This window comes from Mesoplodon mirus (genome assembly GCF_964341445.2).
Source record: "Mesoplodon mirus genome assembly, chromosome: 2".
NCBI classification, from domain to species: Eukaryota; Metazoa; Chordata; class Mammalia; order Artiodactyla; family Ziphiidae; genus Mesoplodon; species Mesoplodon mirus.
In genome coordinates this window covers 223,657,080-223,684,773 of record NC_138977.1, presented here as the reverse complement: position 1 = coordinate 223,684,773, position 27,694 = coordinate 223,657,080, and the positions used below count along the sequence as shown (strand labels likewise).

Sequence of the window (27,694 nt, the reverse complement as noted above, 5' to 3'; positions counted from 1 at the left end):
CATGTGCACCAAGGAGGCCGCGTCCTTTCCCGCTGTCTCTCCTTCCGGCACACGGGCCCTTGGTCTCAGGGTCAGACTGCCGGGGTTCAGATCCTCCCCACTTACTCCCTGTGTTGCCTTGGCAAGTGCCTGAGCCTCCAGTGACGGGAGTGCCCCCGTCCCCATTCAGGGGGTGTCGCGTGGGTTCAGTGGGATAACCCTGGGAAGCTCAGGGAACATGCTTAGTAGACGTTAGTTCTACTACCATCAGAGGCTCCACGCCTGCTAGGACATGAGAACGAACCCCCAGAAATGCCCTGACTTCGTTCCTGGAACAAGGCAGGATTCCAGGGGATGACAGGTGGAATTTACGGTAGCGCAACCTTGTGGGTCGGTTTTCTCTATGTGAAGAAATGTCTGGATGGAAGAATGATTTAGGGCTTCTCCAGGCCCTGCACATTCCTCGGGGCCATCTCGGAGCCCTTGCTGTCATAAGGGCCTTTGGCTTTTGTAGTTGGGAATTTTCACCAAGTAGTAGGCAAGCCTTGCTGGGGGTACTTGGGGGGTAGAAATTAGGTTGGGTTTCCACCCCGGATTCAGGCGTTTCTGGCAGCCACGAGGTGCAGAGTGACGGAGGTGCAGACAGAGCCGGGGTTGAGCCTGGCCCACCACCGGCCCCGTGGGACTTTGCCCAGTTACCTGGGTCCCTCTGCCTGTACGCAGAGGTGCTGGCAGAGCCCGCCTCTCAGGATTAGATGACGAGATAATGGAGTGAGAGGTTCACCCAGCTTGGCCCCGGGCATCCACCTCAGGTGTATTCACTTGGCAAGTGACTGCGAGGGCTTCTAGATGCCTCGAGATGCCAGTGCTGCATTTGCATGTCCTGTCAAGCACTTAAACAGTAACGAACAAAAGGGAAAAAATAGAAAAGGAAAAAAATAAGCCTGTTGGGAAATTCAGTTATGTTGAGGTGTGTCCCTGGGAAAGTCAAAGAAACAGGGACCCACCCTGGCCAGCCCTTCCGGAGCCTGCGGTCAGGCCTCCAAGTGGGAAGTGCATTCTGTCAGCACGCTGAGGCCCTGAGCTGGGTCTTCCACGAGGTAGGCATCGTGATTCCATCACGCCTCTAAGTGGAAACGGCTTATCCAGACTCACTCAGAGCAGCACACACTCCGCTCCTGTGTCTGTCTGGTGGCGTAGGGCGTGATGCTCCAGGCCACACCTGTGCCGCTCAGGACGTGCCCTGCACGGCCTCTTTGGCATCTCCAGTGCGCTTTGTGAAAATGTCTCCCAGGGACTTCCCTGGTGGTCCAGTGACTAAGACTCCACGCTCCCAATGCAGGGGGCCTGGGTTTGATCCCTGGTCCGGGAACTAGATCCAGCGTGCTGCAACTAAGAGCCCACATGCCGTAACTAAGACCAGGTAAAGACAAATAAATAAATATATTTTTAAAAAAGTCTCCTGGGTGCCTGCTCCTGGCCTGGAATCTGGATCTCCTGCTGGGGTGGGCTTGCCCTGGGCCTGGTGGAGAATGCTGGGCCTGCTCTCCCTACCCCTCAGCCCAAGAGCCCCTGCACTAGGGGTTCCCTGACAGAGTCTCCCTGGGCAGCAGAGACTGAGGAGTCTTGGGCTATTGGCCACAAGCATCCAGATAATTTCGCAAGCACCGCGCGAGCTCCCAGGTCTGTGCAACCTCCCTGGCTCCCATGGTTGTCCCCTGTCGTCTGTCACTGCAGCTTGGAGGAACCGGGCTCCAAGGGGGATGACACCTCAGGGTCACCCCTGGGGCTCTGGACAGAGCTGGGACTCCATCCAGGGATCCTGGGCCTCTGCTAGGCCCCTGCCCTGCTGCAGTGATGGATTTGGCTGGAGACATGTGACTTACACGGGTGAGAGGACAGGCCATCCCAGGAAAAGTGCCTGGTGGGCAAGAGTCCGGGGTGAGCCCCCCACCCTGTCCTGTAACTGAGTGTCCGGGCTGCCTCCAGGTGAGATCGAGCCTCAGGAGAGGCGGTCCTCTAATAGGGCCTCCGGGGCTCGGGAGCACCAGAGCCCCACACGGTGTCCCTGCCACTCAGCCCTGGCTCTGCAGGAGGGACAGCTGAGCCCACAGAGGTGGAATGTGCCCAGGAATGTCCTGCCACACCCGCTGCCAGCGGGCACGTCCGTGGCCACCTGCCCTGCCCAGGCACGCTGGGACACGCTGGAGGAGCCCAGCTGCTCCTCCTCGCTCCCGCAGGACTCTGGTGTCCAGGACAGGCCAGTGCGGCCTCTCTTTTCCCCAGCACGCCTGGGATTTCTGCTCTCACGGGTCACTTCCGGTTGGGACAGCTGTGGGTGAAGGGCTCTCCGTCTGTGGCTTCCGCCTGAGCTCCTCGGGGCAGGGCCAGCCCTCCTCCTCCGTCTTGGTGCAGCTGGACACCGTAACGTGGTGTGGAGATCCCGCTGAGCCGGGCCCTGTTATGATCTCATTTCAGCCCCGTTACAGCCCCGCAAGGGCAGTTTTATTTCTCCATTTTACAGATGGGAAAAGAGAAACTCAGGTTGCACAAGGAGGCCGAGGGAACGCATAGAGGCAGATGCAGGATTCCACCCCAAATGGGTCACCATTGTCAACTCTCCATTCGGCCACCCAACCCCGTTCCTCCAGGCATCAGAGGTGCGGCCAGCACCTGGCCGAGCCCTCCAGAACCCTGCCAGCCAGCCTGTGGGGCAGGGAGGCTCCAAGAGGGCTTTGTAGGGGCGGGGAGGGTGTTTTAGCTGGGCTGTGAGGGGAGAGAGACTTATCGAGGGGGTGATGATCCTGGCTGAGGTGGGGCACCCCCAGGAGAGCTTAGCACGTCCAGGGAGCCTGAGTGGGCAGGGAGGGCGCAGGCAAGGCCGGGCAGGGACAGCCAGGCTCATGCAGGACCAGCAACTCCCTCGTTGTGTACGTGGACCCAGAACTTCCCTAGGACACAGCCAGTACATGACAGGCTGGAGCCTGGAGCCAGGTGACCACACCCCTCAGCGGTGTCCTGGATACCACACTGCCCTTGGGGCTTGCCTGTCGTCTCCCACCTTCTGCTTGAGGCTGCCGCGAGGTCCTTGGGGACCACCCTGTCTCAGGACAGAGGACAGATGGAAGCCGCGAGGGGAGCAGGGTTTGCCTGAGGCCCTGGAGCTGCACCCAGACCCTGCGTCTGATGTCCCAGCGGGGCTCGCTCTCCCACGTGGGCCCAGTGCCTCCCTGGGGGGGCCGTCGCCCTTGGACCCTGACCTTGGACCAAGTCACAGAGCAAGGGAGTGGGGCTTGGGGCTTGTGACGTGGCCAGCTTTGTAGCCAATGAGGAACCCCTGTGGATGGGCAGGGGAGCCCCCCTTGATGCCATGGAAGGGCAGCTAGACGTTGTGTAGTGGCCCTGCCATATCCCTCTCAGGGGACCTGGACAGACCAGGGTGCCCTGTGGGTGGTCCTGTCGGGGGGGACAGGCCCCCTCGCTTGGGGCCTCCAGCCCATCCCTGTTCCCCGAGCCTGCCCTCCCAGTCTGGCTACGTCCTCAGGCTCCAAGCGCGAGTGCTGTCTGGGACCGGCCAGGGTCCTGGCTCCCAGGAGTTGAGGGGTGCTGGGATTATCCTAAGATGGTTGGTGTAGGCTCTCTTGGCCTTGGGTTTGCCCGGAGTTCAGCCTGATTGTGGCAAGTTTTACTTGGATTTTCCAGTATTTGGCCTTGGGAGACGGCCGAGGTTCCAGACAGCAGACATGGGGACGTCGTGCATGTCTTTCTCCTCTCCGGCCCTCTGGCCGGGGCCGGTTAGCTGGGAGTCAGTGCCAAGTGGCCGTTGCTGTGAAGCCCACTCCTCCAGTGCCGTTGATGTCAGTGTGGACGCAGGAGCCAGTGGTGTGGGTTGGATCCCGGCTATGCAGGTGGCCTCTGGGCCCTGCTCGGACACTGTCCTCTCTGAAGTCAGGGGCCGGGGGCCTGGAGGTGCAGAGTTTGGAAGGGGTGGAACCAAACCAGAGAGGGTGGGAGTGTGGGGCCAGGGCGCCTGGTGGTCCTTTCCAGCGGGAGGGGAGCGCTTTGTCCACGGAGAGGGTCAGTCTGTGAGGGGCCTGGGGACTGTGGGCTTTAGGCGTTTTCCGTGCTGAGGCCTGTTGGAGCAGGTAAATTAGTCGTGTTTCCACAGGGTTTGCCTGCCTTTCTTTTTGATTTATATTTTATCATTAAGGAGGGAAGAAGAGATCCTCCCCTCCCCCCGCACCAAATAGAGAGGAAATCCAGCTGAATCTGACACTTTGAGCTTACTCTCTGCTTTTCGTGTGTTCACCAGGTGCGGAAATATGCTGACAGGTGGAAGTGGGGGCTCTGTGTCCACACGCACCACAACTGCAGACACCTGGCCCACACACCTGTCCTCGACACCGAGCCTCTCGCAGACACGCGGGGGCCGTTCCCCCACACTGTTTCTGACAAACAAGCAGCCACCTTGCCCTGCCTTGGGGCAGGGCCAGGCAGCTGCTCTGAATGGCGGGCGCCGGCCCATTTGGGCAAGGTGGGCGCAGTCCAAGAGACGGGCCTTGTTTGGGGAAAGCTGGGGTTTTGGGCGCAAAGCAGCCCCGGCCCCACCTTGGGTCACCCACAGGGCCCGGCAGTGTTCTCCCATGGAGCGAGGACCCCAGGCCAGCCTCCACCAGGCAGGCAGGGCGCCCTGCAAACCTCTAGAACAGCGAGATGTTTCCCAGGGATTTCCCCCTGCCTGTGTTTATGAGCCCGCCTACCAGCCCCGGGAAAAGGCCCGAACAGCCGACTGCCCACAGGCAGATGTCTGGCACATGTGTGGCCTGTTTGCTGTTCAAGGGTTGGCCCTTCTTGATGTTTTCACGTCTTGTGCTCGTGTGAAACTCAGATTTAATTTGGTGATTATTAAGTGCAAGAACCCCGTGGAGGTTTTTTTTTTTTTGTCTGCAGTTTTGCAAAGTGCCATTTTTTGTGTGATGCATAAGCCTTGTTCCTGCCAATAGGAGAAAAGGAAAGTCGAAAAGAACTTTGGTGGAGAAACATTACAATGGTTTTAATATGGAGATGGTGTGGGAGGGGGACTTCTTTTTTTGAAAATCTGAGGGACCATTTCAGTAAGATTGTTTGGCCTGTGAGTCATCATCTTCTTCATTCCTAACTTAGAGTGTCCTTTCCTTTTAAAATAAACACACACACGTATTTTTTGATAGTACATTCACATGTTCAAAAATTAAAACAGTATACAGGGAAAGTCTTGCTCCCATCCCTCCCATCCCCCGTGGCCTCAGGTTAACTCCTTATTTGTTTCCTGTGATCCTTCTAGAAAGCCTTTATAAAAATACAAGCAAATAAGAAGGTTCTTGTTTTATTCTCCTTTCATATATGAAAGATAGCATGCTAACATCTAGTTTTCTGAACCTCGCTGCCTTAAATAATAGACCCTGGAAGTGTTTCTGTGTCAGAGCCGAGCCGCTGCCGCCTTTTTCCAGCACGAGGAGGGTCTGTTGTGTGGACGTGCCCACTTTCATTCCCAGACCCTGGCTGTGGACTCCCAAGCCGGGGGCAGGCTTCTCAGCTGTGAGCTGTGTTGCCTGTGGGTCCTTTCAGACTTGCAGGTGTACCCTCTGTGGGCACATCCTGCCACTAGGGTGGCGGGTTGCAGGTTGTACGCACTTGTCGTCTGGGAGGATATTGCCCAGGTGACCCTGAGGGGGCCCCACACCACCGACGGGTGCCTCAGGTGGTCCGTTTCCCCACCGCCGCCTCGACAGATTCTGGTCAGATGTGGATTTTGCCAACCGGGTAGGTGAAAGATGGTTTCTCCGTGTCATTTTAGTTAGCATTCTTCTGATCAGTTGAGCATCTTGTAGTTAAAGGTCATTCGTATGTCCTCTGCTGTACAGGCCTCTGCGACTGTTGTATTCATTTGCCCTTAAAAAAAATTGAGGTGTCGCTCTTTTTCTCGATTCTATATGAGAGAGATTAGTTTTTGCCTTGCTGTGAGTTGCAAATGTTTATTTCTAATTTGTTCTTTGTGTTTTGACTTTGCTTTTGGCATTCTTCAACAGCTTTATAATTCACACGCTATGCGATTCACCCATTTAAAGCGAACACTTTTAGTGGTTTTTAGTATGTTCACAGAATTGTGCAATCATCACCACAGTCCATTTTGGAGTATGTTCATCATCCCCCCAAAAACCCTTATGCCCACTGCCAGTCACGGTTCACCCTTAGCCTCCCAGCCTCAGGCAGCCACTAATCTACTTTCTGTCTCTCTGGATCTGCATGTTCTGGGTATTTCATATAAATGGAGTCATACAGTAATGTGGTCTCTCATTGACTGGCTTCTTTCACTGAGCAGCATAATGTTTTCAAGCTTCATCCATGTTGTAGCATGTGTCAGTAACTCCATTCCTTTCTTTTTTAAAATTTATTTTATATTTTTGGTGGCCTTGGATCTTTGTTGCTGCGCGTGGGCTTTCTTTAGTTGCGGCGAGCGGGGGCTACCCTTCTTTGCAGTACACGTGCTTCTCACTGCGGTGGCTTCTCTTGTTGTGGAGCACGGGCTCTAGGCGTACGGGCCTCAGTAGTTGTGGCACACGGGCTCAGTAGTTGTGGCTCACGGGCTCTAGAGCTCAAGCTCAGTAGTTGTGGCGCACGGGCCCAGTTGCTCTGCGGCATGTGGGATCTTCCTGGACCGGGGCACGAACCCGTGTCCCCTGCATCGGCAGGCGGACTCTCAACCACTGCGCCACCAGGAAAGCCCTTTTCTTCTTTTTTGGTATGTCTACCCACTGGTCTCCCTACCAGCTATTGAAAATTCCATCTTTTTCTCTCTGCTTTGAGATTCCACCTTTATCATATGCTAACCTGGGGCTACTTCAGAACATTCTCTTCTATTTCATTAGTCTCTGTGTGTCCTCATGTAGTAGTATACTCCTAATTTGGAGGCTTTGTAGTGTGTTTTAGCATCTGGTAAGACTAGTCTCTCCTAATTGTTCTTCGCAGAGGCTTCCTGATTGTTCTCACCTGTTTACGTTTCCAATGAAAACTTGAGAATCAGCTTGTCTTGAGATGGGGGAGGGGCTGCTGTAGATGTTGTAGATTGGGATTGAGTTAGACTTCTGAATTAACTTGGGGAGAATTCGCACCTTTCTGAGGTTGAGTCTTCCTGTCCACAGACAGGATGTCTATTTGTTCAAGCCCACATTTGTGTTCTAGAAGGTTTTCTTCCTATCTCTTTTCTCTGTCTCTTATATTTTTATTCCTAGAGATTTCACCTTTCGTGTTGCTGGCATGTCTCTGGCTCCTTTGAAAGCAGGTTTTGGTTAAAAAGGACAGTGGGTTTGACCATCTAGGGTATAGATTCTGTTCCCAAAGCCGAGCCCCTGACCCCTTGGCTGTGCAGTGCTGTCCACGGAGAGCCACGGGCCCCCCACCTTCACCTGAGCACGGCAGGGTGGGCGCAGGGGGGAGGAGGGAGCTCAGGTTTGCCAGGCGCCTCCTTGGCCTCCTACATGGTCTCAACGCAGTTAACCCTCCAAACAATTCTGTGGCTTCATTTGGGGCTCATATTAGCCTCATTGTACAAATGAGAAACTGAGGCTGAGAAGTTTCAGGACTTCCCGGGGCCCCCAGAGGGCCAGGGTTCCAGCCCAGGCTTGTCCAGCCTCTTCTAGGCCGCCCTCCTGCCTGAGGATTGAATGTTCTCCTGAGCTCGACCCGGAAGTCAAGAGGAATGATTGCACATCAACCAGCTGTGGGATTTGGGGCAAGTCTCTTCCCTTCTCTTGGCCTCCGTCTGCCTATCTGCAGATAAGCCTGTTAGACTGATTGGCGATCTGCCCATTTTTCCAGAAAGCATCCCCTTTCTCTGGAAGCCAATATCCGAACAGAGAATGGAGGGCTGGGCTGAGAGGGTCCCAATACTCTGCAGTCCTGTCTCCCTGTGCCTTGCCATGGCCCTTGGAGCACCCAGCTCCAGCCAGCTGAACAAAACCCAGGGCCCGCCGTCCCCTCTGGGGCCTTGGACCCACCTTCAGTGCCCCCAGTCCTGGTGCAGAAGCCGCCCCCAGGGTCCCCATGCGTCCCGGCAGTGCGTTAGCCTTGGTCCCCCTGCCAGCGCCCTGTGTACTTTGGAAAGGTCCCTCGACTTTTGTCAGGCAGAGAATTCCCTCCACGCCAAGCTGAGAGCGAGGTGTTTTTACAAGTCCTGTCCTGAGTGTGTGCTGGCCAGAATGCACACCGCAGAAAGAAAATGTTTGTTTTCTAATTGTGAGCTTGCCGGGAGGCCCCTTGCCATTCATTGGCTTCCGTGCACCTTCTATGTCCAGGCGGGCCATCTGCCACCCGGGGCCTGGTGCAGAAACAGCGTTTGCCACAGCGTGGCCTGGGCAGAGAGGGGCTCCAGACCACGGGGTTGGCCACCATTCAGAGGACGTGCCCACAGCGTCCCGGGACCTTAGGGCTGTGCGGACACACAAGTTGAGCCCCTGGGGCCAACCCAGCGGGTCCTTCCTTCCCACCCCACCGGGCTGCACTAGCACCTTCTGTGAGCCGGCCCCTGAGCCAGGCGCTGGGGTGCGGGGTCGGGCCCGCAGGGGACCAGCAGGGGACACCTGGGCTCAGGCTTGCTTCTGCAGGGGATGACGCCCCTGCAGGGGTCTAATGGATGAGGAGCCGCCTGCCAAGTGACGGGTGCTCAGGAAACAGTTGTGGCCTCTGCAGCAGTGAGCTGAGGAAAAAGGCCCAGGAAGGCAGGGACTTCCTAGTAACTGCCAGGGCCATCCTTCCACCCCTCAGATACGTCCTGCCCCCCCCTGGCTGTTTGATTCTAGAACCTGTGATCTGGGAAGAACCTCAAGTGTCCAGTGCCAAGTCCGAGGTGCTCCCTGGGCCCCAGAGGCTCCTCCCTTCAGGCAACTCCATTTTCTGCTTTCAGGCCTCGGCGACCCAGCTTCCCTGCCTGGGTTGTGTGGCCGGCGTTGCTTTCTTCCTGAGGTAGGGAAGCAGTCCAGGCTCAAAAGGGCTGCCTCTTGTGGGGTCCAAAGGGTAATAAGCATGTCACAGAAACGGGCTGGGCCCGACACAGACATGAGTGAGCAGGAAGTGGAGCTGGGCTGGGGCCTGAGCACGGTGATAGGATGCCTGGGGCGAGGGGCCACCTCCAGCACCTGCCTGACACCCGACACCAGACCCGCAGCTCCGAGCTGGGGCAGCCCACCACCTGACCCCTTGGGCTCTGGGGCTTCCTATGAGAGACAGTCCAGCCTTCATGGGAAACTCCGATTTACCAAAGATGGATTAAAGATAGGCCCCAAATAAGCCGGTGCCTTTTTCTCTTTCCTGAGATAGTTTAAAAAACAAAACAAAACTGCCACCCCAGGAAACCGCATGCCTCACCGCCCTGGTTGTCTCTGTGCCAGCTTCCAGCACAAGTGAGACTTAGAAAATTTCCAGGCCGCTAGCCACTCTCATGGCCTGATGTTTTCTTGATACTTGGAGAATTCTGCTCTCATGAGCGTCTGCGTGGGGGAGGAAATGCCTCCGCTTAGCCAGGGCCCTAGCCCAGCAGCTTGCAGCAGAGTGGCTGCAAGGCTCCAGAAGCCCGGGCCAGGCGAGGACCCGGTCTGTTCGTTCTGCCTGGCTGGTTGGGCTTGTTTGTGCCCCTCTTTCTAGAGGGATTTGAGGTGGTTCCCTAAAAATCAATAACACAGAGAGATCCATGAATTGGATTACAAAGAGGGAGATAGCATTAGAAAGAGGAGAAGCAACTGAGCCACCCTCGAAGGACGGTGCCGGAAGAGGGAAGCTGGGGGACTTTGTCACACTTCTTGTCTGAGAAGGGGAAGCACACGTGTGCCTTGGGGAGACGTGTTCTGTCCCAGCACGATGCTGAGAAGTTTCACGTGGGCACGACGACGAGGCCCTGGGCTGAGCAAGGAGAGGCCCCCCAGCAACCACTGATCCCCAGTAAATGCAAGGCAGGCTGGTCCTGACAGGTGGACTCCTGACGGGATCTGGCGGTCAGCCTCTGAGCGGCACCTGGCTTTCCTGTTCTGGAAGGAACAGCAGTACCGATGAGCAGTTGATACAGAGTGCTTTCACCTCCCGTCTTAGGTCGGTTCCTTGGAAGCAGAGCTTCAGCCGGGAATCTGGTCCCAGAGATCAGGAGGCCCTTGGGAGAAACCTGTAGGAAGTGAGGGAAGCAGAGAGGCCAGGGAAGGAGCCCTCAGCCTAACCCAGGGGGGCCCAGCAGTGTGAGGAGCACCTGGGATTTGACCCCCCAGGCCCGGGTCAGCTCCAGAACCCGTATCGGCCAGTCACTGGCTGTGAGTTGTCCCGGGAGGTAGGGGCAGGGGAGCTGTGCCAGGCGCTGGGGAACGGGCTTCTGTGGGTGGGGCCCCAGCAGCCCCGCTTCGCACCCATTTTCTCGTGGGACCCTTGCAGTGGCCCAGGGAGGCAGCCAGGCCAGTGACGACTGTTCACTTCCCAAATGAGGCGACTCTTGTCAGTGGAGGGGTCAGTCTTGGGCGAGTTCCTCCGACCCCAGACCCTGCATCCCGCGCCCCTCCCCTGGGCCACGTGCACCCCGCTCCCGAGGCCTTCCTGGTTCAAGGGCAGGATGGGGCCCAGGGAGACAGGGGTGAGGAAAACAGCCTGTCCTCCTGAGGGCAAGACGGCCAGGAGAAAGGGGGCTGCCGCTGCCTGCTCTCGGCCACAGCACCCCACAGTCTGCCTCGCCCTTGGCCCCGGGCTGCCTGCCCCAGGCTGGCACTTGGGGAGGGGACGGAGCTCATGGCCCATGGCTCGGGGTGGGTGGTGGCCGGCGTGCACAGAAGGATGGGGCCGAGTCCGTTAAGTTAATGTGAGGTTCCCGAGGGGGGATCTGGTTTTCAGATTGCAGCTCAAGGCAGAGGTGCCCTCAGCTGGCGAGGGGCTGCATCCTCCTCAGCCTCTTCACAGTGTGGGCGCTTGGGGCTGGGTGTGGACGGCGGGCGTGGATGGGAGCCGGGCCTGGCCCTTGGGGTGCTCTCACTACCCAGGTCTGGGGGGCCTCTGTCTGCAATGAGGGCTACACAGAGTTCCAGCGGGGCTGAACCCAGAAGACGACTTTGTCTCAGTCCCCAGGGCCTGGCCAGGGTCCTGCCACCCAGAAGGAGGGGACGGGAGCAGATATCTGCACAGAAGGGCTGTGCAGAGAAGGGGCCGTTGCTCCTGACTTGGGGAGGCTGGGTGGGTGGGCTGAGACACTGCTGCTTGTACCTGAGGCCTGGCAGTTCTGACGGAAGCAACTTGACTTTCAGGGGCTCCATTCCAAAGTCGCTCCAGACTCTAGGACTGGGGTGCCGAGCAGTGTCTCCAGCCACTAGCCTGAGGCCACATGGATGGTTCTCTCTGAGCTTTGTTACCTGGGCAGGCCCATGCCCAAGTAGGCGGCCCATCCTTGGGCCAAGGCCGGGTCTCAAAAGAACAGAGTTTGGCATAGGGGGCACTGTCTGTCCCAAAGCAGCCATTTCACCCTGGAAAGATGTGTTCACATAGTGCTTTGAACTTGTTCAGAGCTTTGCAGCTTTCCCCAGACATTTCTGAGGGCACACAGGCCTCCAGGCCTCCAACAGGCCTGTGCAGCATTCTTGCATGGGAGCTGGGCTTTGGGGAGTGTGAGCCACCAGGAGAAGCTGGGCGGGACCCTGCCCCCAGGGCCGCGCCCTGGATGCCAACACAGGATGGGCCCTCCTGGGATGGAGCCTGGGCAGGACACACACACTGCCCCTTTGTGCAGGTCACATTCCTCCCCGGCAGGTGGGGCGTGCCACCGGCTGGGACATTCAGCAGGTTTTCACTGTGGCTGAAACAGCTGAGTTTTGAGTCAACAACGTTTTCAATGTGACACTGGCTTTGTAGCCAAGGAGTAGGTGCCTTTGAGGACTGTCAGAGGGTGGGGTTCAGTGGCATCCTGGGGTTTGCTTGTGACAACATTCACAAACCAAACCTTGCAGCTTCTTGCCCTGCTGCAAAGCAAAAAGGACCCAGTTATTCCAGACATTCAGAACGGGGGTCTCCCAGGTGCCCTTGGCCCAGCCCTTATTTGTCAGGTGGGCCAAGGCCCAGAGGTTGGAAGGTCTTGTCTGAAGCCATCAAGCCTGCGTGTGGCGGAACCCAGGACTGTAACAGCCTCTCTGACCTCAGGCCTCGCCAGGGCACACTTGAGGCAAAAGCCGCATCTCTGAAAGCTTCCCACAAACTGGGGTCCCCAGCACCCTGCTGTTGGCGTGGCTGCTGTTTAACATGATTAGTGCCCAGACACAGGCTGTGACGTGTGCCATGAAGTCAGGCAGCTGCCTGCACCTTAGTTAACACATGTTCGTAGGGCTGAGGGCATCAGGGTCTCGGCATCACCTGTGACCCATTCACAGCACGTCGGGTTTACGCTGGGCGCTATTATTTGTAACAGGGGTCACACTGCCATTCGCGGAAATTCCTTACACACCGCTGCTTCTATAGGCCCGGGCTGAGCCATCCTCCCTCTTTCTTGTCTCTCTACCCAGTTCTCCTTTCGTCCTGGCTCAGGTCTAGGCCAGTCAGGAGAGTGGCTGGGAGGCAGAAGGGGCCCCAGGGACCCTCCCGGCGCAGGCATCTGGGGCCTCTGCCCACACACAGCAGTAGGTTTGTGTTCTGACCTGAGGACACGGAGGATCTTGGCGGCCGTTTTGCACGAGGACCTGCCTCCGGCCCTCTGCTGTGGCAGCGGAGGGAACATGGCCTGGGGCCTCAGCGAGCCCCACGTGGCCCAGGAGGGGCACCACGAGGGTCCCCAGTCTGGCTCCCACCACGACCTGGGCCAGCGTCTCAGGTCTGATTGGTGGCCCAGCCCTTCTTTCCTCCATCCCAGAGCCCCCCACCCCACCAGTACCCCAGCCTCCCTTTCTCAGTTAATCAAAGGATTTCAAGACAAGCAAACCCATCAGAGCGGTTTCCGCCGTGGCGCCGGTGGGGACGGTGAGCGAGCGCGTACGGCAGGCCCGGCCACTTTCCTCCAGAGAGAGTGCCTTTCCCTTTCCATCTGCCAAGCCTGTTGCAGCAGCTTGCCCGCTGTGACAGCCGGTGGTCACCTTTATTTCAAAGTGACATACAGACACTGCCGCCTGTGAAAGGACCGGGGCCCTCGGGACAGGCCTGTGACCTTGGCATTGGCAGACGTGAGGTGCTCCCTGCGCCCCCAAGTCCCCAGCGTGTACAGGGAGGAAGCCGAAGCCCAGACTCCCTCCTGCTGCCTTCGACACACGTCTCTCCTGTCTCGTCCCGAGAAGGCACAGCATTGCTGCTAGTCCTGCTGGGGACCAGTGGGGCTGGGCCGTGGGCACCCTCGTCTGCACAGCTCCCCGTCCTGACTCTGTGCTCAGCCGGGAGAGCAGGCGTGTAGCTCAACCCGTCGGCGCGCAGTGCCGGGCCTGCCCCCTTTTGTGAGTGGGTGGCCCCAAGCACCCTTGGGCCATGTTCAAGCTCTGCCCGCCACGGGCCGGCCCTCGGCTGCCTCCTCCAGGCTGGCCCCTTGCAGAGGCAGAGCCTGCGGGTGCAGAGCCCTGGGCAGCCACATTCTCTCACGGGGCCTCAAAGGGCCCCGTGGGACAGGCGGGGACCATCACTCGCCTCTTACAGATGAGGCAGCCGAGGCCTAGGGAGGCTGCGGGTCTCTCCGCGGCCCCCAGCTGTGAGCCCAGCCCCTTCCCCAGCAGGGCTGCAGCATCCGTCACCTGAGTGCTTGTTGAGGGCACAGGAGCCCAGGGCTCATGTGGAAACCGGCCCCCCGGGTGGCAGTGACGTGCACCACGTGGACGCCAACCCAACCGTCCTGGCCCATGTCCCCTCCTATCATGGCGAGAGGGTGGCATGGGCACCGTGCCCCCTTTGTGCAGCCGTGCGGCCTGGCGGTGTTTCCTTTTGCGTCAGTAAATCCACTCCTGCCGTGTTCTTCTAATGGCTAAAGAGGCTTCCCTTGTCTGAAAAGACATGCTTTATGGAACCCTTATCGCAGGGCATCTGGGTCACTTTCTTCTTTGCAATTTAACAGCGTGACGAGGAACGTTCATGTCACTGAATTTCTGCATGCGTCCGGGTTGTTTTCTTCAGATAAAAATTCTGATGAAGGGTTCAGATCCGTTTTCAGAAAGGTTGTGTGTGAAGGGCTCTGGGCACGCCCCTAATCCCCACCCCCGCAGTGCCCCCAGAACTGGGGGGTTAGCAAGCTGGTCCTCTTTGCCAATTTGCAGATGAATAGCTGCACCTCGCATTTTCTTTATTAACATGGTGTTCACTGGCCAGGGGTATTTTTTCATACGTTATCCTTGTCCTTGCCCAGGTCAGGGAGGAGGCCAGGACTTGGGTGGTCTTCCGCTGCCCGGCGGGCCCACCAGCAGATAGCCCCAGGGGCCTGGGCCTGGCTGGCTGGGGCGTGCGGGCCTTGGGTTCCAAGAACGTGACCCTGAGTGACGTGTATGTCTGTCTCCCCCACAGAACTGTCAGACCTTCAGCAGCCTCAGCTGCCTGAGCGCAGGAACGGAGGACTGCGGCCCTCACAGCCCCTTCGCCCTCCACATCAGCAGCACCAGGTCCTGGACCGCCTTGCTCTCGGCCTCCGGCACGGGGGGCAGGACCCCCGCCGGGACCCCGATTCCCGAGCCTCTGCCCCCGTCCCTGGACGACCACCCCGCCTGCCAGGAGGAGCCGTGCTGCGAGGAGGCGGGTGGCTGCGCCCTCGGCGAGGGCTGCGGTGGGCGTGGGGAGCCGGGCACGGCCTGGCGGGACCGCGGGGCCGTCCACAATAGCCCCTGCTCCCTGGACGGCGAGCTGGACATTGAGCAGATAGAGAACAACTGAGAGGCCCCGGTTGGCGGTGGGGCGGGCAGGGCAGGGGGTGCGCTAGAATCCACGGGCCTCCCGCCACCACCCCCGCACCCCGCTCCTGCCGGGCGCTGGGCAGGGCCCCCGGGGGAGCCCCACTCCTGGGCCTGATCAGCGCTTCCTGGGAAGCCTCGGGGCCCAGGAGTGAGCCCACCACCTCCCCAGACGCTGTCCCGCCCGCGGGGTCCTGGCCCAGCACCAGCTGCCTGGCCGGGCCCGCGGTGCAGGGTCTCAGCCTTTCACCAGCACCGCACCCACACTCCGTGGAGCTGCCACGGCCGGGAGAGAAGCTTCTTGGTTTCGGTCTCCTTCCCCCTCTTTCCCGTGGGACGTCGGCGCAAGCGTCCCACCGTCCCCGCTGGGCAGTCCCGTGGCGCTGCGGCAGGGCCGGCCTGCTCGATGTGCTGACCGCCGGCCCGGGTTTCCGCCCGGGCTCGGGTCCCTCCGCTGGGGTCACGGCCCTTCTCGGCCTCCTGCTCAGGTTCAGTCGGGGGGGAGTCGGCCCACAGCGCCCTCCCTCCCTCAGTCGTATTCCGTGCCTTCTCTCCCAGGTCTCCCGCTTGGGGCCTGGGCGGGGTCGGGAGAGGCTTCCTTCCGTGGTGACACCAGACCACCAGAACCGTTTAGCCTTAATGCCAAGTGCGGGGCACAGCAGCCCTGGGCTGCCGGGCGGCCTCCACATCTGGACTCTCAGGGTCCAGGGAACAACTCGGGGCGCTCGTTAGAGGCCGTCTAGTTGGGTAGACATTTGGTGGCTCTGTTGGCCGCAAAGGCAGAGCCACGAGCCCCTCCTGCGGCGTGGACGGCCTGGCCCCGGGCTCCCTGGCGCTCTGGGGGCTGCTCTGGCAGGGTCGGCAGCTGGCAGCCATTCTCCGTGACCAACCTGTCATGGAGCGTCAGGTGAGTGGAGCGATGTCACCATAAAAGGGCGACCTCTTGAAAACGTCCTCAGGAAGCAGGACTTCTGTGCAGGCGCACGGCCCCAGGCCCTGCGCTCGTTTCAGGACGGAGGGCGTCTGCTGGCCGCTCTGGGGCCCCGCAGCCTTCACGCGCAGGCTCGTTGTCGGTGGGCCAGGTGGGCCGGGGAGCAGAGGGTGGCGAGTGCCTCTCCCCGCCGCGGGCATAGAGCGAGACGCGCGCGCACCCTCCCCGGGCTCCGGGCCCCCCGCCCCCCGCCCCCCCGACGTCTCCCTCCCAGACAGCTCCTCTCCAGCCCCACTTGCACACATGCCACCTGGGCTCTGCTGCCTTGGAATCCGGCTTTTAGCAGCTTGGCGCCTTCCTCAGACGATAGCAGTTGGGTCGGCTTGTGAGCACGTGGCTCTCTTTCCCGTGAGGCTAAACACACCTGTGCGTCCTTTGGAGTTCGCTGCCGCGACACAGGCTCTCTCAGAGCCACTGCCCCTGCTCACCTGTTCACGGCGGGTGCCTCACCGCTGCAGGTCGAGTACAAGTGGTTCTCACTTTCTTTCCACTGAGGAGAGAGAGACAGTATTTGGGAAACTTTACTTAAACCTTTACTTTTTTACATCAAAAGCGAGGGGGCTCAAGTTCTCATTTATACTTGGCTTTTCTTTAAAATCAGCCGTTAAGATGCTTGCAGAAAACCCCAACTCCGTGGCCCCCCAAGATTGTGTTGAAAGCCTCAGGTTGTAGAGCGTAACGGGTGTGCGGGCGCTGGGCAGGTCCCTCCAAAGGCACGTTCCCCGGGGGAGCTTGGGGAGTCGGACCAGGCAGCCGGCGGCTCTGGGTGGGGAAGGACGTCTCACCTGATCCCCGCTTGGTGGCTCGTCGTCTTAGAGCTGATCCAGAGGAGGCTGGGGCAGCTGTTTGGTGGCGTCCAGCGACCAACGTATGAACTCACAGAGTACATGGTGGCGCCTCACGGCCTCAGAAAGCCTGGGGTGGGAGGTGATGACACCTGGCCCGCACCGAGAGTGGCCATAGAGGGCGCACGCAGGACAGCAGTCCTTCCTGGGGAAGGACAAGCAGGATCCCACCTCCCTCACCCACCGAGAGGGGCGAGACTCAGCCAGCATGGGCCTTTCCTCGGGGCCGGGAGGGAAGGCACGTGGCGGTGGGTGGGTGTCACGGGCCTGTGGTGCAGGTGACGCCCTTGGACCCTGCCGGTCACCTCCCCGCTTACCAGGCCTGGTGGCAGGGAAGGACAAGCAGTGGCCCCATCGTCCCCACCTCCCTGCAGGCTGGTCCTATCAACCCAAAAGGCAGAAGGGGTCCCAGCCCAAGGCGGGGTTTGGCCCTTTCCAGCCGCCTCAGCCTCTCTTGGCTGTTCCTGCCCCAACCGTAGCTCCTCGACAAAGCCCACGGCAGCAGCAGGGAGGGGAGAGGACGGCCAGTGACCCCGCTCAGAGAGAGAGACGGCCTTCCGGTGGCTTCCTGTCGGTCTACATTGCAGAGAGCAGACCTCATCCAGGAGGTGCTGCCAGAGGCCCGTCTGTGCTCCGCTCTTCTGGCACCGGGAATTCGGTCTTGGAGGGAGGCTGCCTCTGACCCCGGGGGGCTGCCCCTGGGCGGGCAGCAGGTGGCCTGGCGGGCTCCCCCCAAGCCTCACTTCTGCTGGGGCCCTGCCTCTTGCAGCCCATGAACTCCTGCCTCTGAGGAAGTTCAGAGCTGGGAGGGAGGGCCGTGCCAGGCTGTCCGCCGGCCCCGGGGGCCCTGAAGGACAAGAACGGGGTCGTGGGTGGGGAGGGGGGGCTTCCTGTCACGGGGCATCCCTGCTCACTCCAGAGGGAGCGCCTGCTAGAGCCGCTGGACTAACGGGCTGCTGCCTGTGAGGGCCGGGCCGGGGGCCAGGGCCACAGCCTCGCCGTTTACATTACCGCAAACCCTCTTGCCTTACTCACGGTGGAGGCCGGGGTTCAGCCCAGGGCCCACAGGCAGACACGACATCCAGGCCACAGGAGAGCTTGTTCTGATCACGCATACGAATTTTCATTCTCAGAAAGCCTTACTTTTCAGCAAAATTTTTGTAGCAGGAAAGTCTTGTGAATTTGTACGCGGAAAGAAAATTTAAATAAAGGAGAAGTCCACCTTAGAAAAAAACAAACCCAACATCCAAATGGGTCTCCCGGCAGGGTTGGTGTGTGCGTTTCCGCACTCCGGCTGGCACTGCCAGGGGCCTCAGCGCAAGCCCTGGATGCCCCGCCGCGGGCTCAAGTCGCGTGTGCTTTGGCCTCGGGGCCGGTCACCCGAACGATGACCGCTTCAGGCCCCGTGGCCTGGGGCGCGAGCGGTTCCCCCCCACCCCGGCGCTGGGGCGGCAGCCAGGCCAGGGCGGTGCCTCCGTGTAGGCAGTTGTGCCGTGTCTTGCCACGGCCACACAGTTGGCCAGACCCCTCCCGTTGGTGCCAGAGAAAACCATTCTTCTTGAAAGAGAAGAGAAAAAGATTAAAAAAAAAAAAAATCCCAAACCGCAGCAGAGATCTTGTAGCCTAGGTAGGATAGTCTGTCCTTCTAGCATAGTCTCTTTGGCAAAGAAATTGTGTTTCAGTGCGGGGGGGCGATGCCCCGGGGCGCGGGGACGGCGAGTCGGCGGTCTCTGGGGCCGTGTGCGCTTTCCCAGCTGTACCTCGTGGGCACTGGGGAGCCTCAGGAAGTGTGGCGGCCAGGACGGGCAGCGTTGGGCCAGGCCCCTGCCCGGGGCAAAGCGCTGGGTGCAGAGGCGCTGGGTCTGTCCCCCACCTCCACCCACCGCAGCCTGTCCTCCGCACAGGCCGCGACTGTCTTGCACTAGAGCCGCTCTAGTCTCTCAGGAATTTGCTTGTTACTTTTACTGTGTAAATAAAGCTTCCTGGTTCAATACCCAGCTGCTGGGAGCCGGCTGTGTGCTTTCTGTTGGGTGTGGCAGATCGGAGGGTCCCCCCTCTGCCGTTGGGACCCTTCGGTCTGGACTGGCACGGGCGGAGCCTGGACCCTCCTGTCCCCTCCGAGCCTCAGGGTCAGGTCCGTAAAACGGGGAGAGTGGACATCTCAGAGCTGTCGAGAGGCTCAGGTGCAGGAGGCTGTGAGCGACCACGACGGGGGTGCTGGCCGCTGCCACGGCTGTGATCCCGGGGGCCCCCAGCACCGGGGCAGTTAGTACCTGTGTGTTCCGGGTGGAGATGCCTGCCAGGCAAGGCCACGCAGCAGCTGCTCCAGGATGCGCCTGGCCTGGAGCCCTGTGGGCCTGCGGGGCCCCCTGCCCACCAGGGTAGCCAGGGAGGGGGCGCAGGCTGGGACCCCATGCTCCTCGGAGGGCAGCACGGCTCAGATCTGTGCTGCTCGGGCTGAGGGGTCACCAGCGCTCACAGCTCAGCTCAGAGTGGGCTCCAGGGCACACGGTCGCTGTGCCTGGCCCTCAAGTCAGGGACCCCTCGCTAACCAAGCTCAGGAGACCAGGACGTTTGCAGCCTCGAGGACAGGCTTAGGGAGGCTTCTGTCATTTCTATAACCCAAGGTTGGCCCACATCATCTGACCGCAGAGGTTTTGCCTGGAGATCTAGTAGGTCCTGAGGGGATGCCCCCTCTGGGAACGAGACACAAGAGCACCCCGTCCAGACTGTTCTTGTTTTCTCTTTAGCAGCCGTTCCTTTTTCAAACAAAATGGTCAATGAACGTCTGGTTCACGAAGCAGGTGAAGCAAGGCTGCTGTGGCTGAGGCTGGGGGTGAGAGGCGCAGCCTTGCAGCCCCAAAGCCCAGGGGCCCCGGGACCCAGCCTCACGTCTCCCACGACTGGCAGGGAAGGCTTCCACAGAGTGGCCCCGGTTGGACCTACAGCCCTAATAGCTCCTTACCTGCCCCCCTCAGGTGACAACCCTAGCTGTGCTCGGGTCTGGATCTGGGTCTGGCGCCGGCCCTGCTGTCGGGGCATGGCCCAGGTGGAGCAGCATCTCCCCGGCTCAGCTCACCCAGTGGTGCCTCCCCTGTGGCAGGGGGAGGACACCGTCTTGGGCACAGGCTCTGGGGCTCACTGGGCAGCAGCTCAAATGCCCTGCCGTTGGGTCCGGCTGCAGGCCTCTGGACTTGGCCCCTCTGTGGACCGCCTGCAGCTGACACAGGTACCGTCTGTGGGCCACCAGGACATACGCTGACTCCAGGCAGCCTCCTCATATGCAGACAGGGCTTGTAACCCTCTCGGGGCTTAAATGAGAGAATCAACACCAAAAAAACCCCAGTACCACACCAGACAGACAGTACAGTCCAGACTATGTTAAAACATTTATCTCCACATGGAAAGAGGGGTGAAAGGAATTGCATCCAAATATTAACAGTGGTCAGGCTCTGAGTGACTTGTGTGGTTCTTCTGTAAACTTTCCTGTTAATGTTCCTATAGTAACACATATTGCTTTTATAATCTTACTTTTAAAAAAATCAAAACTTTAGAAAAAATGAGATGATACAAAGTGTCCAGTTTATCATCTAAAGCGGGTCAGTTCTGAGCGGGAAAGCGGGACCTAGTGGATACTCAGGCCGGGTGGGAGGTGGCCCCGTGAGCACCCAGCAGGCACCCACGCGTGTCCCTCCCAGCGTCCCCACCCCTGTGCCCCTTCCTTCTGCCGCTGCCCGCCCGCTTCCCCGAGAGGGGCAGGCGTGGCCCAGCGGGTAGGCCAGGCCTTTGCAGGGACCTCGTTCACCTGATCTGAGGAGGAGAGAAGCGCCGCAGCCGTCTGGGCCCCATGGTGGGCACACACCTGCCGGCGAGGACTTGGACCCCTCAGCCTGGCTCCCAGCTCCCAGCGAGAGGATGGTGTGGATGTCCTCCTGGGGCCACGCCCGTCTCCTCTCCCGTGTGAGTTTGGCTGGAGCTGCCATTGCCCTGCCCCAGGGTCAGCCTGGGACTTTCTTGGGACCCGGATCCAGCCAGGCCTGGACTTGGAAGCCTCGTAGACGATAAACTTTTGCTGGATTAACCCAGTTTGAATGGGGTTTTCACGCAGGGCTGGTACCGTGTGGACGCTTGAGCTGGGAGATCTGGGGGTAGGTGAGGCCCTTGTGCCCCCGTCCTGCCCTCTTCTTCGCCCCACCTGTCCCTACCCCTTCCAGCAGCTCTGCTGGGCGGCCCCAGAGCCTGGAGTGTCTGCTGGCCCTGTGGCAGATCTGGGGCATGTCTCCTGACCACAGACAGGTCCTCAGGCCACTGCCAGCCCTGAACTCCAGCCCTACCCGTGGCCTGTGGCTCCGTCTATCTCTGGCCTGAGAACTGGGGGTGGGGAAGGAGGGTGGGCATCAGGCCAGGGCCCGACAGCTGGAAGGACCCAGGGGTGAGGTAGGTCATCCTCACCTCTGGGAAGCCCCCGGCGCAGCAGCAGGACAAGGGTCAGCATCCCCAGTGGGGCGATGGGGCACCCTGGCCTGGCCGGGCCTGGTCCCCGACAGGGCTCAGGGAAGGATGAGATAGCTGAGGCTCGGGGGTACATGGCACCCCCAGAGTAGGGCTGGACCTCAATCCTGAGGCACATTTCATCTCCACTGGGAGGATGCCAGGGTGCCCCTCGCCTGGAAAGTCACAGCCACCGGGGCCACCGCAGGTCATCCCCTGTGGAGGGATCGTGGAAGCGACTAGAAAGGGCGTGGGATGCAGGGTCAGACCTTGATCTGCTCCTCGGCTCTGCCCTTGCCAGCCGTCAGCCCATAGGCAAGTCAGTTTCTCTGCACCTCAGTTTCCTTATCTGTAAAATGGGGAGATGACAGTGTCCACAGAACCCACAGCTCGGGGCGGGTGGGCAGCGTGTTCTCCGCCCAAAGCGGGGGTCTGCGCCTGCTGCCCCTCTGAGTCCCTCTCTGTCCTCACTCCCAGGCAGCAGCTCGCAAGGGGAGGCCCCGCTTGTCCATGGAGAGCGGGACCCCCAGCCTCCTTCCTCCAGAACCAAACCGCCCTGCCTGCAAGCCCCTGCTGAGGACAGCAGGCAAGGGCAGCCCATGAAAAAGGAAAGAAAGAAAAGAGGGAACAAACCCAACAGAAGGCTGCAGGCCCGTCCCCGCACAGTCGCCTTCCGAGCCCCGGTGCCTGCTGCCCGCACTGCGCTGGTCACCTAACGAGCTGGACTTAGGGGACTCCATCCAGGAGCAGGCCATCTGCATGTCTGCCAGCTAACAGGCCAAACGCCCCTCCTCCCCTGCAAGCCAATGACCCGAGCCTGGCAGGGGGCCTCTCATCTTGATGAAAAGACTCAGCCACCACCATTTCTTCCTAATCCTGATTTAATGGCGGCCGGCCTGGCGGGCAAGGCCTGGGGACCGCACAGACCCCGCCGGCCCTGGGCTCCCGTGCTGGGGACTCAGGTTCAGGGCCAAGCGTTCTATCATCATCTGCCATCGTTGAATGGAAATCCTGTTACGGAAGATTCACGACTTCTTTCATGAGGAGTCTCCCAAGATTTGTCAGTGGGTTCTGGATGGATTTGGGGAGAAACAGAGCATTCAAGTTATCTGTTCTGCTGATTGATGCTGAAACCTGAAACTTGGGCTGTGAGTGAATCTGGGAAGCCCGCAGCTCACCGCCCGCCACCTCGGGCTGCTGCGTGAGGAAGGCCCACGCTTGCCCTGTCCACCTGGTCCCCGCGGGGCCTCAGTTTCCCCCTCCGTTAAACAAAGGGTTTGAGGCAGGCGAGGTGTCTCAGGGCCCTGGCCCCCTGATGTGCAGGGGCTCAAGTCCAGGGCAGGATCAGGGACGGTGCCTCCTCCCCACCGCCCGCCCCGCACAGTCAGAGCCAGAGTCGCTGCAGGTCAGGGCAGAGAGTTGATTTAACCGTTAGTTTCCTGGGGGTGACACATTCAAATCTACCGAGTTAAGGCTCCAGAAGGTACCCTCCACCTGCCACCTGGATTCCAGAGGTTACAGTTCTCGCTCTGAAGGACAGCAGTCTTTAAAGTGCCCCTGGGAGCCGCTCCGTTTGGGCTCCAGAGGTGACTTGGGATAGGAAAGGCGGGCTGCATTGTTTGGGGGGGTCGTGGGGAGCGCTGAGCGGTCCCTCTGACACCAGGTGAGGGCAGGGGCCGCTGGGCAGTCCCGGGGAGGCTGGCTCGGCTCTGGCCGCAAGGACTCTGCTCGGGAGTCCCCGCTTTCTCCAGGCGCCTCTCTAAAACTCAAGTGCTGTTTGAAAAGAGGCAGTGGGCAAACGCCTGAGTCCGATTCGGTAGTGCATTGAAAGGACTGGCCGACTGGAGAGCGAATGGGTTTGGGGGTTCAACAGATGGGCCCCACCTCCTGACTTCACCAGGGAAGCACAGGCAGGGGATGGGCCAGCAGGTGGGGATCAAAGTTCGCCCAGGAGGCTGGGAGATGTGACCGGAGAGCAGGGAGGGGGGTCGGCAGAGGGAGACAGAGGAGGGGCTGGTGGCTCAGGGGCAGGGCAGCCCAGAACGGCCTGGCTGGCACCCTCTCGCTTGGCCGTCCAGGCCAGAGGCCAGAGGGCAGTGCCTCGGACGGTCTGGGCACAGGGGAGGGTGGCAGGAGGCTAGGGGCCCTCCCAGAAGGCCTGTCACTTGTCCGCGTGCTGCAGCAGCAGGTCCACAGCCTCCGCAAGGTTGTCCACATACCCATCAGCCTTTACTTCCGGGTGATGCTCGTCACTGGGCCTGCAGAGAGCAGGACCGTAGCTTAGTGGATCAGTGACCCCAAGGTGACCCCTCGGAAGCCACTGCCTCCCAGCACCTAGCACAGGCCTGGCCTTGCCCTCAGGAGACCTGCAGGCCCTTCTGTGCCCCATCAGGCAGGCTGGTCTTGGCCAACGGCTGTCCCTGTCCTCCCCACGCCCCAGGCCCGGCCGCCGCAACTCAAGAGCACACACACCTCCCTCCTGACTGTCCGTCCACCTAGACTCCTCTCTGTGCCCCTCCTGTTGGAAGCCTGCTCGGAGCCCTGTGGTGGTGACCACTGGCCCCGGCTCCGTCCGTGCTGCCAGCAGAAGGATCTCACCTCTGAGAGCAGGGCCCTGAGTTCAGTCCTTCTCTGAGTTTCCTGCCCAAACCCCAGGGGGCTCCTGTACCATCTGTTCAGCACCCTCAGAGGCTGCTCCCACCCAGCAGAGGAAGGCTCCCGGCAAAGCTGCTCTCTGGCTGAGATTTGGGGGGCTAGAAGCTCCCAAAGCCTTCATCCATCCCCTGCTGTATTCCCTGAGGTCCCGCTGGATGCGGAGGACAAGGGGAGCGAGACCACATGATGCTTGCGGATGCCTGTGGGGTCCGTGCAGCACCAAGGGGGCCCCGTGTGGGTGCTCCATGGTGGGGGCTGCGGGCTGAGTCCTGAAGCAAAGCAGGGCTCCAGGTGGACACATGCGGGGGGAGGAGGACTGCCATGGGGCTGGGGCCCCGGCCACAGGAGGGAGGAGGGGCTCGGGCTGGGCTCCAGGAAACGTCCCCCAGAGTCGTGACAGTTGCGGGAGGGACTGGGACCTCATCCCGGGGGCTGGGGGCAGCCTGGAGGGCTGTGAACCGGAGCGTGGGGTCCTGGCGACAGGAAGGGCCGTCCTACTGCTCACAGGCTGGAGCTCGGCGGGTGTAGGGGCCACTCTGACTACCCCAAGGTCTGACCCGAGTGCCCTGGGAAAGCACAAGTCACCCTCCCAGCACCGGGCCCTCACCTCGGAAGCTCCCACCCTGGCCTGGAAGGAAGTGGTTGAAGTTGGCTCTGACACCATCATTAAAGTCAAGTTGCCCCTTTGAAGGGTTTGGCATCTATGAAACACGTGACCCTAAAATGCTGTCCTGGGCAACGGCATCTTTTCTTTTAAAGAGCTTTCAGCCCAGGAGCCTAGAAGCCCCCTCCCCAGGGGCTGCTGAGGCCTGGGACCTGGGCAGGGGTGTAGGGGGAGGGAAGTGCGGATACTCCTTATGACTGAGGAGGGCCCCCCTTTGACTCTGCGCGGCCCCCCTTCCTGCTCTAGTACCCCAGGCACGGCCCTCCCACGTCTCACGTCATTTTCGCCTTCCATCCTCGGGGAGGAGGCAGGGGCCCCCCTCTGACAGGTGAGGAAATGGGGGCTCAGCGAGGTTCAGAGACTTGCTCGAGGCCATGCCGCAGGGGGAGCAGAACCGGCATCTGACCCGGTTCCTCTGATTCCCAGCGACACTCTGGGTGCCAGAGCCTCCAAGGGCATGCCCTGCCACTGGACGCTCCCACCCCCTCCAGGAAGGTCACGGTGGGCAGCGCCCACTCCACGCAGAGGCCACCTACAGACGCCAGGGCCGGCAGGCATCGCTCCTCTGGTCTTCTCGAGTGTGGCCACCCTGCGGCTCAGGGATCGACACACTCACAGACAGGTGCTGCGGAGGGGACATGACTCCCCCAGAGGTGAGGCCCCAGACATGAGCCTTGGGGACAAGACAAGGGGACGAGTGCACAGGGACCCTCACCACCACCCACAGGATCAGCACCTCTCTCGTGGCAGTGGAGGTATTTTAAGGGATCGTTATTTTATTCCTGCCAGATCCAGACCATCTATAGTGAACATGGGAATTTAAGATCCACGTTGTTCTCCATCAGTGCTGAAATGCTCACTTGTTAATAGCGAAAGGTTGTATGTGGCACACACTCTGGAAAACCATGTGGGCACCTACTTGTGACACACAATTCCACTCCTAGGTATGCAACACAGCCAAAGCGTATCGACATGTTCACCAAAGACATGTGCTAGAATGTTCCGAGCAGCTTCAGTCACAATAGCAAAAAGGCAGAAACTGCACAAATATCCATTAGCGGGAGAACAGAGAGACAGAGGGTGGTACGTGCACATGTCAGAACAGCACAGGACAACACCGCCCACAGTGAATCACCTGCCACGCTGCAGTGTCTATCCACCACCCCTTCTCACAGACATCGCGGCGGGCCGAAGAACCAGGCACGAAAAACCCAAACCAGACGACCTGTTTGTATCAGGTTTGGGAACGGGTACAACCAGCCTCCCGTGCAGAGGCCAGAAGATGGTTCCTTCCTGGGGGAATGGGATGGGGGTGCTGGCAGCGTTCTAGATCTTGACCTGGTGATTACAGGGGTGGCACATGGCGGAAACTGCATCACATTCTCCATTTTCAGTGCACTTTATATGCACATAAACATGCATATGTAACATACACTTGAGGTATACGTTATACCTCGAAAATTTAATTAAAAAGGTGGCATATAATCTCACATATATAAGGTGTCTATCTCCCATCACTGCGGCTATTCTCTATGGCCTATGGGTCAAATTCCTCCGGCAGCCTGTTTTCGTACAACCCTTGAGCTAACAATGGTTTTCATATTTTTAAAACTTTGTAAAAAGAAGAAAATGTGCAAGAGAGACCACAAGTGGCCTGCGAGCCTCAACCAGCTGCCTCTTGGGCTTCTGCAGCAAAGGCTTGGGGAGCCCTGGTCCTGGCCGTCCACCCTCTGTGGGCCCCTTCCTTTCGGTCCTCCCGGCGGCGGGCGCTCACGGCCTCCCGGCCGCCCAGGTGCTCTGTGGACAGCCCTTCCTGCGGGAGGGGCTTCCTCCTTGGGAACCCAGGCCTTCCTGGTGTGCAGACAACCCCTCCCCTGTACAGACTGAGGGGCGCCCCCTCCCTCAGGTCGTTCCGAAGGAGGTGGGGGAAGGGATGCTTCTCTGGGTGGCTCCACCTGAGAGGGGCTGGCCTGGCCCAGGGCACAGCGAGCTGGGCTGGCAGGTGGGCAGGAGGCGCCCTCTGAGAAATGGAGATGGAGCACCTGAATGGGCAGTAAACCCACCCCTGGCAAACCATCTCTCTGCCTCAGTTTGCTCATCTGTGCCCTGAGCGTAGCAGGCTCCATCCCTCACCCACCTGGTGACCTCGGGTGAGCGCGCACACCTCGAGGCCGCGGCGTCCCTGTCTCTAGATGAAGGTAATCCCAGGAGAATCGCGGGAGACACGCGAAGCTGGAGGGGCCCCGCAGGCCTCATGCGGGCGTTCAGCACGGTGGTCACGACCCGTGAGGGCGCAGCCAGCCGCCGGCAGGGCACTGTGTGCCGGGCAGGGAGACTGGCCAGGACCCGGCCTTGGGCTCCACCCTGGGCACATAGGCTGCCGGGGGGACAGACAGATGGGACACACGGATACACATCAGCATCTGAGGCGCAGGGCGGACAGTGAGTTTGGCGGGTGGGGTGGGCGTGTGTACCCACAGGCATTGCCAGCAGGAGGGGTGGGGAGGCCGGGACCCTAGGGGACGTCCCAATGGCGGTACCAGCGCCCTGGCCCCCTGGCCCCTGGTCTTGCCTCGTGCTGGCCTGTGTGCGTAAGGCTGCAGCCCTGCATGGCCCGGGATACGCCCTTATGGGTCTCCCTCAGCTGTCCCTGGGGCTGGAAGGCAGCCCTGAGGCCCGGCTCCCCGACGGGGCGGTGCCCCAGCCACCACTCAGGAGGGGGTTGTCAGGGGAGGGGGACATCTTCAGGCTGCACCTGCCCAGGCGCTGACACCCCTTGTCCCCGCTCTGTGCCCCCTCCCACCAGTTCCCATCAGATTCCTGACTTCTCTCCTCGACAGTGAGGCCAGTGGCTGCTCAAAGAACCGGAACTTCTCCCAGCAAAACCCCCCAACCCCGATTCGTCATCCCCGTCATCCCCTGGGCGACTGGCCCAGGACTGTTCTCCTCGGACCTTCACTGGCCCTTGGGCCAGGTTTACTGTCCAGTCAAACGAACTCCACCCCAAGAGGGAAGAAGAAATCCGCCCATAAAATATGCTTCATAGGGCTTCCCTGGTGGCGCAGTGGTTGGGAGTCCGCCTGCCGACGCATGGGACACGGGTTCGTGCCCCGGTCCGGGAAGATCCCACATGCCGCGGAGCGGCTGGGCCCGTGAGCCATGGCCGCTGAGC

The 27,694-nt window shown here is 60.2% G+C and overlaps 2 protein-coding genes across 6 annotated transcripts in view; one reads left to right on the top strand and one right to left on the bottom strand.

The window, feature by feature from the left end:
- The window catches only part of FAM53B (family with sequence similarity 53 member B), a 148,684-nt gene extending 129,975 nt beyond the window's left edge, over nt 1-18,709 (top strand). For all 4 annotated transcript variants that reach the window (XM_082633795.1, XM_082633794.1, XM_082633796.1 and 1 more), the window contains one exon: nt 14,497-18,709. In XM_082633795.1, coding sequence (XP_082489921.1) covers nt 14,497-14,859 — 363 coding nt within the window. In that variant the 3' untranslated portion in view covers nt 14,860-18,709. The remainder of the gene's footprint in view (nt 1-14,496) is intronic.
- Nucleotides 18,710-18,814: 105 nt separating this feature from the next.
- LHPP (phospholysine phosphohistidine inorganic pyrophosphate phosphatase) overlaps nt 18,815-27,694 on the bottom strand; it is a 141,015-nt gene continuing 132,135 nt past the window's right edge. Inside the window, exons 7-8 of one of the 2 annotated variants that reach the window (XR_014295122.1) lie at nt 20,518-23,461; nt 18,815-20,210 (exon numbers count right to left, since the gene is read on the bottom strand). Coding sequence is in view for 1 of the 2 variants with exons in the window: in XM_082633821.1 (XP_082489947.1) it covers nt 23,365-23,461 (97 nt within the window). In the remaining variant the exon portion in view is untranslated. Of the gene's footprint in view, nt 23,462-27,694 lie in introns of both variants that reach the window. The other variant, XM_082633821.1, reaches the window with a different exon arrangement.